Here is a 13421-nt window from a genome sequence, read left to right as displayed (position 1 = left end):
CGGCATTTGCATGCATTTGTACCTTTACGTCAAATAGATCTTAAATCCATTTTTATAAATGTATTTAAACAAGGGAAATAAAATAAATTGGCGCACAGTATTTTGCAATTGTTAAATATATCCTTTGTGTTATTGAGTATTTGTTGGAGTAGCCTACTAGGGTCACTTCTTGAAGGAAAATACTGCACTTTAAACTCCAGTATGTATTTAAAGCCAATACTTCCCTTGCGTAATGATTCTATTGACAACATGTTTTCCCCCGTTGTTTTACTGAATGTTTTTCTGAATGGTTGAGCAACTCAGAGCGCAGGATTAAACCCAGAGTTTGTAAAACCTGCTACCTGAAACAAGCAAGCTTCTATCCGCATGAGCTACTCATCCAGACAACTGCTCAACAGACAGACAAACTGAGACTGAAATTTCACAATTACCTTGAAAATAGAGAGTCCTTCTTGTCCCGACTTTCGTAGAGGTACAAAGGGGGTTATGAGCCCAAACAACGCATTTTACAGAGAAGTTGATTCAGATACATCCTCCAACTAAGATCTAATTTTACAGAAGCACATGACTAATTTCTCTACTATATTTATCTGACAATGACAATGCCCACTTACTTCCAGATGAATGTGTTACATCCAGACCATGAGGTAAGGTCATACATTGAGATGAATTGTTTAACCAATACTGCTTAACACATTAACGGATCAATAATCAACAGCCTTAAAGGGAAGCCCTGTTATCATTATGGATTACTTGCACATGCTATGTGTTTTTCGATCCAATGTAATGTTGACCACAATAAGTTACACAATGAGGAAACATTAATATAACAATGCAGGTGAATAGGGTTTATTTAAAAAAACACAGACCGCTCTGTGTACATTACCCGTGCTGTGGTGGTTGTGAGCTAGAAATCAATGCAATCTCTTAGCAGTCGTCTCCTCCCTGTCTGACAGATGAGCACTAGTCTCTCTATGTAGCACGGATTAGATGCAGGTGAGAGATGATTCCGTCCTCTGTATTGAAAGGAATATCATGCATGGCTATATTCGGTATTTTAAGAGCTACACACACAGTTTGATTGCTTTTTTATTTTTCTACACATTACCTCGTTCATACTCATGTATTGTTTTTCATGTGCACTCATTAACCTTATTAAATGTATTATTTATTAAATATTTACTTCAGATTCCATGACTTGTATTATTACATACACCATTGTAGAGGATTAAGGAAACCTGGGCCAGTACATATGCTTATTGAAAACGTTTGCTATTATCACAGGGCAGTATTCCCCCACGCCACAGTTCATTTTGAGATTGAATATGAAAAAGTATCAAATCTACTGACAGTCTTTTGTGTTGGATTTGACCCTGTCCAGCTGTCGATTGAGCATGTGGTTGAACGTGGCTTGGCCTTGAGTGCTTGATGGGAATTGAGGCAGAGTTTGCTAGAAGAGACAAAAGGAATTGTGAAATGTGTGGATGCAGGGTTATAGTGCCCAAGCAGTATTCTTAGGGACTGACCTAATCATTCAGATATCTGACTTGAGTTTCTCAGAGCATCTTTAATTCCTTACTTTGGTTAGACTTAACAGTTCCCAGAGCATAGATAAGGATGGAACGTGGAACCTACACATCTACAGGCTGTCCAACATCCTGAGCTTCTCCATCAAACAGTTGAAATGTGTTTCTTTGCACTTTTTACTATTTCCAAAAAGTGCTCAGATTTAACCCAACAATGATTTAATACAAACCATAATCATCTTTATTTCAGGGATTTTAACCCTTTAAACGCCAGTTGCTTAACATGATGTCATTCTTTTGTAATAATACAAAAAAAACACAAAAAATTTATTAACAAACCTCATTTATTGTTTCACATAATGATAAATATATTTTCATGTATTCCTTGACACACACTGCCCTCTGCTGGCTGAAGAAGTTCACTGCAGCGCATTTGAGTCTGAGCTGCATCTTGAAACATGGCTGCCATGCGAGGACAAAGCCGTTGGTTCTTAAATCAACTTAAAAAGGTTGACAAAAGTGAAAGAGCTTCTGGGAAAAACACATGAGTTCAGACTGAACTGTGAATGTTTTCTACCTCTCTTCCTCAGCGTTTCTTCCATGTGAATTTCTTTCTTGCGCCCTCCTGGCCCGGCTTCTTCCTCTCCCTCACTCTGGGGTCTGGGGTCAGCAGACCAGCTGGAAATAATTATGATTAATAAAAGAAACATTTAAAACTGAATCATAGTAACAAAGAAAACAACATGACGACCTTGTTATACAACCAACTAGAACAGACATTACCTCAACATCTAAAGCACTTTGATCAATGTATCTTTCCATAATCTTTCTGAGCACTATTCTGAAGGTAACTACAAAAGGATTCCTTCATATGTTGTTCATTGTCTGATTTATTTAGGCTCAATGTTACGATGAAATAAATAAGTAACAGTATGTTCCATTTGTATGCCTACTGGATGCTATCTAGATTATTTTTTATGATCAGATGTAGTATGTTGAATAGAAAAAAATAACGGTGATCACCCACCTTGCCTCATGGTCTCCATTTCCCCCTCAGACAGGAAGCTGAGCAGAGCGCGGGACAGGGCAAGCCGTAGCGCCCCCGCCTGGCCGGAGCGCCCGCCACCGCTCGCCACACACTCCAGGTCAAAACGCCCCAGCAGACCCAGGAACTGCAGCGGGAACATCAGCTGCTCTCTACCGGGAAACAATGACCAAGAGTTAATATGAACCAAATGGGTCAAGAGGGTTTTCAACATGGGTGAAAGACTGGCAGGAGGTCAACTGAAGGATAATAATAACAACAACTTTATTTGTATAGCACCATTAAAAACAGTAATTTACAATGGAAACAAAAGCACATGCACATACAGTATATTTACACAACACATGGGCATTTTCCCTTTCTCGTGCAAATGCAAAACAAATATCACAAGAAAAAACTAAAACCTTGTTAAAAAAATTAAAATTAAAATTGTATTGACTTTAGATGGTGGGGGAAGAGAAGAGAGCTGATTACTATCCACTTATTAACTTTAATTTAAATGATTTTGTCCAATCTCTCTCCATACACTCAGCCAACCCAGTTATTCTCAAACTTTTTCTGCCTCTCAACACACTCAAACATTCTCCATAAAGCTGGTCGCATCCCCCAAGCAAATAATGTCAATCAAAATTCCCACACAAAGCCACGCATACACACAAGTCAACCGCACAACACCCTCAACAATACAATATGACTATATGCCAGGAATTCCTACTCTTGTCTTTTCTTTTATCTGCTCTTTTTGTCTGAAACTTGTTAACATATGTCCCCCACATCATGGTCGTTTTATCATGTCTCTCACTGATTTGTCATGTACCACAACCCTTATATGACGACATAAATGAATAAAAAATAAAAAAGGTGGAAGAATGAGATGAGGTTGAGCGGGCCGAAGCTTGGCTAATTTAATGTCTGGTTGGGTGACTTTTCAGACGAGGATACTGACGCTGTGAAAAAGCGCTTTCTCTTTTACAATGTCACCACCGCATATTACAGAGTAACTCCTGACTCAGCAGGAATAGGATGAGGTCTGTGTGTGTGTCTCTGTGTGTGTGTGTGAGAGAGAAATAAAAGGAAAGTGTGTGTGCGTCTTGGGCTGAATGGCCTATGGCTGCTGACAAAGTAAATTGTCACCTCTCTGCTCCAATTACAGCTCCGTCCCCACACTGTAGGCCAACACACACACACACACACACACACGCACGCACACACACACGCACACACAAGCACACACACGCACGCACACACACACACACACACGCGCGCGCACACACACACACACACGCGCGCGCACACCCGCTGGACTGTGTAATTAACTTACTACAAGGAGATAAATAGAAAAACGAGGCGATACTTTGAAGAGTGAAAAAGCTGCATTTTAATTTTCTTTTTCTTAGATTTTTTTTTAAACACATCCCTGCTTTGCATATTAAAGAGAGAGCGGTATCTGCGTGTGGGTGAAGTATACGGGTGAAATGAAGCCCTGGTACCTGTCTTGTAGGACGGGGAAGTAGTGCAGGTAGTCCTGGCCGTTGATGGTGACTCGACCGGAGCCGCTGTCTCGAAGAACCACGGTGGATTCTGACGACTTTCTCCGACCTGAGAGGAAAACAAACACTTAGGCATGTAATGTGCCGGTATGATATTCTGATGGTATGATAACCTTAAGCAGAAATACCCGCGGGGTGGTAGGATGGCCCAGAGGGAAGGTGGCCGATCAGTAACCATAAGGTCACCTGTTCGATCCCCAGCACCGGACAGGAGGGTGCTAGTTGTAAAACTAGTAGTTGCTGGTATTACGTATACGGTGCCCACCATCTCTACCATTGCGTCCTAGAGCAAGGCACTTAACTTACAGCTCTCGAATGTGTTACTTTGAAATGTCTGGGTAAAGAAAGATGTTTTTCCCCCCGGCTGAACACTATCCTTTACTTTGAAACAACGTATAGAATATTCTTAACATTATGTTGGTTATAACATAATACAATAAATAATGTAATTACTTTATACAAAATTGAAATAAAAGCAGTCCTTTAAATGCTTGCATGGTTAAGAGTTAACAAAATTAAAAAGCAGGACCGATTTAAGGCGTAGGCTGTAGTAGCCTATTATTTCAGCTCCATTACAATAGGCTTTAGGAAAATCCTAGGCCACTTTTAAAAGAAGCCAATGAGCAGAAGTAGGCGACATTCATCAAATAAAAAAAGCTCATCAAGACACCCAACTTTGATATCATATATTGATTTTTTCACTATTTTAGACCAAGTTTCCAGAGGCTTCAAAAAAAAGTAAAAATAAAAAACGTTGTGTTTTGAATGAATGCCAGTTGAGTGTATTTACCCTCTGCGGTGCTGTAGGCCACGCCCTGCTCGTCCCTCTCCAGCGGCGGCACCATCTGCTTCCTGGACTGGGCCTCCAGTTGCCGTCGGTAACGCTGGACAAACTCCTCCTCCGTGTTGCAGTAAGGCATGGACAGCATGCGCTCCATCAGCTGGATGAAGCGGTTATACTGAGAGGAACCAATCAACACGCAAATCTGAGAAAACTGCAAATGTCGGAAACTATTCGAACAAAGTAAGTAACGAAGAATTGAAGTGATTACGTCGAACACTGAGATGTCTTCCACCAGCAGAGCTTCTAGTTCTTCCCTCGCGAGCCACCGGCTTGTTCCTAGAGTGCTAACGGACACAGATGCACACACATTTTCAATGTACGTTTGATTTTTCTCTATTTGAAGCAGCTTAAAGCTATTGTAGGGGCCTAAATGCACATTTGGTCTATTTGTTTATTGTTTATTTTGAAAAGTTACACACACGGGTTTGGTTTATGTCACTTCCGTTTGATTGACACATGGGTGTGGTTTAATCTATATACCTGGGCACTTGTAGCGGGCGGGTATAAGAGACAAAGCGGGTTAGAGGCGCTCCAGATCATATTTTCTGTTTACCGTCAAGCAAACGTCAATCTATTGTTAAACAACCGTCAGTAACCACACTTTATCTTTTATTTATTTGTTTTCAATACGCTCTAAATGTTTTCATTCATCAGTTGTTATTCTGCCTTCATTTATTAAATTCTCAAACTTTCATCACCGGACTTGGATTCATTGGAGCCCAGCTAAGCCTCTTAGCGGCCTTTATCGGAAAGCTGTCGCTATAGCTATAGTGCGTAACTCTTTCATATAAATTAATTTAAGTTACTTTCAAGCCATCACCAAACGAGTTGATACGAAGTTGATTAAGCTCCACCAAACTTATTTCACGTATTTTTGAGTATGACAGCGTTTACAAACTGGAGTCTCAGGAAAGTGTTCCCACAGACCTGAAGTGTATAAACCAAGTTCCACTACTTACATATTCTTCACGTCCTGGGTGAAGAGTCCCTTTGCTCTCAGGCGATCTTGGTACTTCTCTATGTTCAGGATTTTACCGTAAAGTTCCTAATAGGAGAACAGAAAACATATGAAAAAATACATTTCACATAGAGGCAGATTCCCACATCACTGGTGAAATTACAATTTAAAATAAAAAGAACAAAATTTATGAAAAGAAAAAATTAATATAAAAGAAAATATATATATAGAAAGCAAAAAAATATATATCAAAAGAAACGGAATAAACAATGTTGTAAAAGAAGAAAAATGGTTTAACATGGGTCTGATTTTGCGGCAACAGTTTGTTTGTCTCTTTCTTACCAGGTCCAAGAAGGAACTTTAATTGTTTGGAAAATGAACTCACAGCCCATTAATGCGTTACTCTTCAGTTTGAGACTAAATAAATGACGAGAGAGGTTGGGAGCTCGCTCATCATTAGATCACTGTCTCATCGGGAATAACCTCGGGGGGGGGGGGGTCACAGTGATTGACACAGACTGAGGCCGATCACATGCACGCACACACACACCTCATTTCCCTGTTAATCATTCACCAGATGTTTGTTTAATTCCTTCTTGATAGAGTGTGGCTAATCCGCTGCCACTCTGACCAGCGACACGAGGAAGGAGAGGGGGGTTGTGTATATAAAAAGCAAATATAAAGCAAAAGGCCATTTTCTTTGCAGAATAATAGAAAATCAGAGAGTGGATGTAGGAGGAGAGGGCGGGGGCGCTTGGTACACGTTTTGCAAACACTGGGCACAACAATGGAACAGGGGGCATAACTCGCACGGATTGGCTGCATCAAAGAGGAAGAGGGGCCAGCATGTCAATATATTACAGAGACAGACAGCTATTTAAAGCATTTAAATCAAGACAATGCACTGTTTTTTCCAAGCACTGGTCATCGTTGAGATTAAGTGCATGTTGATTGTACTTTTTTTTTATACTTGTTTTTTATTCTCTAATATTTCCTAATTAAACATTTATATTTATAAGCTCAAATAGGAAAATAATTCAACATCCTTTCATGTTCTTTTAGTCACAGTGAGAGGCCCAGTCCACTCTTTGGTGCCCCCTGTTGGTTCTCTTTTGTTTTGACTTCAAAAGGAAATTTTTTTTAAATGTTAAAAAAATAATCTGTGTATTATCTTCAAGTAAACAGCGTGTTCTCTTATGCCTTCTTTCTATGCATCTCTAATCTATTTGTTAGTGTTAGTTTGATGTCGTTTTAATCCTCAAAGGAAAACAGGTGATTTGAAAGTGCAGTCAATAACTAGGAGAGAATGCAGAGGCGCAACCCTTGATGACAAAAAAATACAAATAAAAATGACAGAGGGTGGACTGTTTGATGGGGTTAGGGTTGTTTGATGGGGTTAGGGTTGTTTGATGGGGTTAGGGTTGTTTGATGGGGTTAGGGTAACTCTACTCACATGCATCAGGGAGTAGTAAGACTGTTTGCCGGTGTAAAACAGGAAGTGGAACGGCCGTTTGTCCGCTCCCCACTGGACGGCTGGAAAGACCGACAGGATGGACATTCATTTTAGACAATACTCTGTATAATATGGTAACATTTACAATGGTAAAATAATAAAAAAATAAATATATATATATATATATAGTATATACACACACAACAAAACATACCTATTTGCCTTGGAAATATTTCCTCTGGATGCTGGAAATAAAAACAGGTGCGTGAATATTATTATTATTTTCTTTCTTTCTTTTTAATTTTTTTTCTCGTTTATGATGAAAGCGAATGAAAACAAGTCATGATGGAGCACACAGTGAAACCATTTAAACCAAGCCTTATCAGTTTAATAGGAGTTTCGATCACGGCCTTCAAAGTTTGACATCAGCCATAAACAATATGTTTGTATAAGTGTACACACACACACACACACACACACACACACACACACACACACACACACACACACACACACACACACACACACACACACACACACACACACACACACACACACACACACACCTTCATGAGGGGCCGGGCTTTCTTCTCAAACAGGCCAGAGGGGAAGAGGTAGGCGATGCTCCGCTGTTGGTGAGAAGAGACACACACACAAAAAACGTTATAAATAAATAACGGAGTCATGATGACGCCGACATGTCCAGAAAATAACAGAGGTCACACCAGCGAAAGTGACAGTAGAAGAGGCACAAGCTGCTTGTGGGTTCAAGGGAAGGCGAGTGTGACTGTGTCTGTGTGTGTGTGGAGTTAGAGGGGGAAACAAGTAAAAAAAAAAAAAGGCACAAGTTTCTGGCTTGGTTGACAGCGAGCAGAGGACAAAGTGGACGTCCAAACAGTTCACTCCAAGTTCATCTTCTGCTTGCTTGCGTGCGTGCGTGCGTGTGATTAGCGAGGGGCTACAGATGGCGCTGTAAAAAGTGTGTGATCGTAGAGCGGGTAGACAGCAAGTGTGTTGGCCCCGCCACATTCATGAAGACAGTCTGTTCTCTCTCTCTCTTTTTCTCTCTCGTTGTTCAAACTCAGTGTCCGTTCAATTAGCAAGGCAGCTGCTGCCTTTAAGGCTGTCAAAAGCACGGAAAGAAGAAAGAAAAAGGGAATGGGTTGAGGTGTGTGTGTGTGTGTGTGAGAGACAGAGTAGATAACTGAGGAGACGTTAAAGGGTAGAAAGGCAGGGAACAGATGAAGACACACCTGTGTGTCCGCTCAGCCTCAGCACAGTGTGACAGCTGATCCCATAGGAAGAAGACAGAGTCAAACCATAGTGAAAAGTCAAGTTAAGGGTTCAAGTTTAATACACTGCAGGCAAAAACACTGCTTTTTTCAAGCACTGGTCTATTTTGCTTCCATAAAATGTCTCTGTATAAATAAAAAGGTCCAAAATGTACAGTTGGGTGTTTATTTGACTAAATCTATGTCTGCTTGGGTCTGTATATGTTTCTACTATACAATCATCTTTGACGTTTGGGAATCAGAACTGACCTAAAGCATTAATGTTAACTCTTTTTGAAATAGCATTTTCACTGACGGTCCTAATCGCTGTCACAGGGCATTTATGATCATCACAGGAAGAATGAGACTATTTCACAAACATTTAAAATAAAATATTAAAAGATTTTGAATATTCTTGCCAAACAATCAATTAACCAATTGTTTCAGCACTAGATTTAAATAATGAAGCTGTCATGAGAGATATTTCTGTCTTCACGGGGTCTGAGTCTAGACTCTGAAGCCAGCGCGTAGGGATTTATCAGGTGCCTCTCTTCAGTCTCCAGTCTTCCCAAATGTTCCCCTTCCCTTCCAAACACCTGGCTTTGGCCCCCTTCCCTTCCAAACACCTGACTTTGGCCCACTTGCCGTCGCTTCAGCTTTCACAGTGCCAGCACAGACAGCTCTCTTCATTATTTTGCGAGCGGGAGGGGGGACGGACGCCGGGTAACATGGGAAATCAAGCTAAACGTTTGGAGTAGCGAGGGCTCATGTGTTGACAAAAATGTGGAATAAGCAAGTGGGTTTGTGTTTGTTTGAGGGCGTTGCTAATACCCATGATGCAGTGGATTAACCTAGAGGCTCCCGGGTTAATCGGAGACTGAAAATGAAACAAACCGTCAACCAGGACAGCACAAAAGGAACTATTTGAATGTCCAATCAGCCCATTTAAAACCCAAATGTGTCACTCATTCAACAAAAGCGCACTACCAAACATCATCATGTGAGCATAAAAACTAAACGTTTATCGTCAACAAATCCCTTTCAAAGACCAATGAGGCATGTGTTGATGTCCATGCAGCGGTTTGATGAAAGCATTAGAGGTGGAGTCAGTGGTTCTCCAGAATGTTTTGTCAACATAAGTGAATATCTCCTCACGATCCTCCTTCCCGTCTGTCCTGTGTGCGCTACAAAAAAAAAACTACACTGGGCGCATACGTCTACAAACCCTTCATTTTCGAGGCCTAAGGTAGGCTGTGTGTTAACATCAGAGTTTTTTCAGCGAACACACAGTATGTACAGGTAGACAAATTATTTGAACGTTGAAGCGTTCTCCAGAATTGCTGACTGCACCTTTAAAAAGGTGGACCCAGAGATTCTGGAGAACGCTTGTAAAACATTTTTTTTTTATCACTGAATGTAATGGGATCCCTCCATAGTTAGCAACATGCTGTTTTTCTTTTAGCACGCACACAGTACAGACAGGTAGTGGATCGTGAGAAGACATTCACGGATTTTGACAAGCGTTCTCCAGAATCACTGATCACACCTTTAACATCAGATTGTTTTTCGGCGCACACACATTATATACAGGACGTGGATCACATGGAGATACTCACTTATTTTAAAATATATTTTTACAACAAGCTTTCTTGAGAATCTCTAGCGGTCGACCTTTAACACACAGATAACACATGACTGTGCAGCCCAGACCAAACGCCCTGCCATGTCTCTCTTACATCTATGTCCTCCTGGGTGAAGTTCTCCGGGTCTTCTCCCATCATGTTGGCCAGGTGCCGCTTCCCGACGTCAAACTCCTCCACCTGCTTCTGTATGAACTCCACCGTGAACTTCTCCGGGCCCGCAGCCGCCAGGTTCTTCTTACAGAGGGGAGGGGTCGAGCATATCCGCCTGCTCACCACCTGGACCAAGAGAAGGAGATGTTTTTGCTGTCCGGATTGAATTATCGTGCATGATAAAAAAAGAAAATAATTGAAAAGAAAAAAGCTGTTATTGTTAGTAGCTATATGAGTAGCTTATACATGATCATCTACAAACTGGTGTGCATGTGTGTAGCTGTTTTTATCAATATCAAATTATGCAAACATAACCATATGTCCGTGGTAAATAGTAAAGATATGTCTTTTTTTTAAACTTACATAGTCAGAATCACAGTTGCAGTCTTTATAGCGTGATCAGGCATGCCATATAGTCTATAACATGATTAAGGCATCTACACTCACCGGCCACTTTATTATTAGGTACAGCGGTTCAATTTCTTGTTAACACATATAACTAATCAGCCAATCACGTGGGAGAAACTCAATGCATTTAGGCATGTAGACCTGGACGGGACAACTTATTGAGGTTAAAACCGAGCAACAGAATTGGTAAGAAAGGGGGTTTAAGTGACTTGGAACATAGCATTGTTGAGGGTGCCAGAAGGGCTGGTCTAAGTATTTCAGAAACTGCTGATCTACTGGGATTTTCAGTCCAAACCATCTCTAGGCCTTACAGAGAATGGCCCGAAAAAGAAAAAATATCCAGTGAGCGGCATTTGTGTGGATGTAAAATGCCTTGTTGAAGTCAGAGGTCAGTGGAGGATGGGCATACTGGTTTGAGATGATAGAAAGGCAACAGTAACTCAAATAACCACTTGTTACACAACCAGGGTATGCAGAATACCATCTCTGAACACAAAACACGACCAACCTTGAAGCAGATGGGCTACAGCAACAGAAGACCTCAAAGGGTGCCACTCCTGTCAGCTAAAAACAGGAAACTGAGGCTACAATTCTCACAGGATCACCAATATTGGACAATAGAAGATTGAAAAATCATGCCTGGTCTGATGAGTCTCGATTTCAGTTGCGACATTCAGATGGCAGGTTCAGAATTTGGCATAAACAACATGAAAGTATGGATCCATCCTGCCGTGCACCATCAACCATGCCACGTTCAAAGTCACCTAAACCCCCTTTCTTCCCCATTCTGGTGCTCAGTTTGACTTCAGTACATTGTCTTGACCACGTCTAAATGCCTAAATGCATTAAATTACTGCCATGTGATTGGCTGATTAGCTTTTTGTTTTTATAAGCCATTGAACAGGTGTACCTAATAAAGTGGCCGGTGAGTGTATATACTTGTTTATGTTATTTATGCCCGGTCCATTTAACCTGCTACCTTTTTATTTGACTGAAATCACATTTAGCCTTGCAAATATAAGATCCCCTGTCTTGGCAAAATCGTATAGTCTGTGACTATAAATGTAGAGACTAATGACTAATTGTCTTCAGGTGCGAGTTGATGTATCTGACTTTAGTGTTTTAAGTGTTATATAGTGTATGGTAGGCAGAAGTTAAACCAAAACAATGCCGAATTCAAGTAAAGGGTTCGGTTATTTGAAAGAAGTCATTCCTTAGTCTGTCACACAAAAATAAAAGCAAATTCATCTTTTGTTATTGTAAATCCACATGTTCGTAAAGCGAGTTTCGGCTAACAGAGCCTGCTAACTCAAGGACGTCAGGTTTTTACGCATTATACTCAATATCTATGCACTCACACTTGTTTTACGAACACAGCAACTTAGTTTAACATGCACTTTACCTGTCGGCTTAACTGCGACGTCACCGTGTTTAATCTGGAGCTGCATTTCCCACATTTCCCGAGAAACGATCCCACATTTCGTGCACTGCAAGCGGCCATGTTTTTCTCCTGACAGCAGTGACGTCCGAGGCGGAAGTTGTTACGTCAGAGACACGTGCTGTGAAATATTTTGTAAATAATAAAATAATAATAATAGCAATATATTGACTGTTGTAATACACTCAGATACAAAATGAAGTATATTAATTAATCTATTTTTATATTGTTTTTGAATTCACTGGTAATATTTGTTTTTCGTCATCCAAAATAAGACTACTGTATAATAGGTTAATTTTCAGCACTGCTTTGCTTTGACAATATACAGTAGATATCTGATCTTTACTATTGCTTTATGTAAGCTACTATTAGCATTCATGTCAGAAAAGTACATTGAAATGCACCAAAATAAAATATTTTCACAGCCTCTGTGGCCGTCAGCTTACATTAAAAATACTGATTAACTGAATGTATATTGCTAATTGGCAAAGGCAGCCACATATGTGTCATTCAAGTGTTCCTCAAACAGATTTGGCTTCTGTGTCATGCTGAATGTATTCAGCCACTCTATCCAAATAGCTTTATGATGATCGTGAATTATATTTCTTGGAGACCCATCAGTCAAGATCATTTAAACACATTGTACATTTAAACAGCGACAATTCGTAAAAGCTACTGATGAAAACTGTGGTAGAGTATTAAGATACAGCAAGAACAGAAAAGAGAAAGAAGACAATGAAGTGGATAATCCAAGCCACATGACGACAGACCACAACGTTGAATAATGACCTGGAATGATACAAGAGGCAAATAAAAATGCATAAAATCCAACAAAGACAGAACATGTTAAAACAGATGAGTGTAATGACTCCATCGGTTGCTTCAATTACATAGATATTTTTTCCTTTTAATCATTTAGCCATCAGTCTATATCACATCACCATGTTACAGCTTATTGGAGTCTTGTGTTGTTCAGTCATGAAATTCAAAACATGCCGGCCACATGATGAAGCCAAAAGCAAGTTCTGCAGTGATGCAGAACAGGAAAAATGTTCCCCATGTGCTTTTTGTTGAGGGTTTCAAATGAACACCAGACATTGCCTGAATCTTAAATACTAAAAAACAACGTAAAACT

The 13421-nt window shown here is 40.3% G+C and overlaps 1 protein-coding gene across 1 annotated transcript; it reads right to left on the bottom strand.

Annotated features, from left to right (window-relative positions):
- Positions 1-1878: 1878 nt before the first annotated feature.
- Positions 1879-12353, bottom strand: mrps9 (mitochondrial ribosomal protein S9). The gene is made up of 11 exons (XM_080052922.1): positions 12251-12353; positions 10384-10566; positions 7943-8005; positions 7591-7621; positions 7377-7456; positions 5925-6010; positions 5174-5249; positions 4912-5080; positions 4062-4170; positions 2554-2723; positions 1879-2204 (listed from the first exon to the last, which is right to left on the bottom strand). Exons 1-11 carry the CDS (start codon positions 12347-12349, stop codon positions 2113-2115), a joined length of 1158 nt encoding a protein of 385 aa, XP_079909048.1. The 5' UTR covers positions 12350-12353; the 3' UTR covers positions 1879-2112.
- Between the last annotated feature and the right edge of the window lie 1068 nt (positions 12354-13421).

This window comes from Ammodytes marinus (genome assembly GCF_949987685.1).
Source record: "Ammodytes marinus genome assembly, chromosome: 24".
Classification (NCBI taxonomy): Eukaryota; Metazoa; Chordata; class Actinopteri; order Uranoscopiformes; family Ammodytidae; genus Ammodytes; species Ammodytes marinus.
This window is presented reverse-complemented; position numbering and strand designations above follow the sequence as displayed.

What these genes read in the sequence shown, in the direction of transcription:
- mrps9 (XM_080052922.1), bottom strand. Translation starts at nt 12,349, where the DNA reads ATGGCCGCTTGCAGTGCACGAAATGTGGGATCGTTTCTCGGGAAATGT. An exon ending in CGTCGCAGTTAAGCCGACAG is followed by an intron (nt 10,567 to 12,250) that starts GTAAAGTGCATG and finishes CTCTTGGTCCAG; the next exon opens with GTGGTGAGCAGGCGGATATG. An exon ending in AAGCCCGGCCCCTCATGAAG is followed by an intron (nt 7,622 to 7,942) that starts GTGTGTGTGTGT and finishes TTTTATTTCCAG; the next exon opens with CATCCAGAGGAAATATTTCC.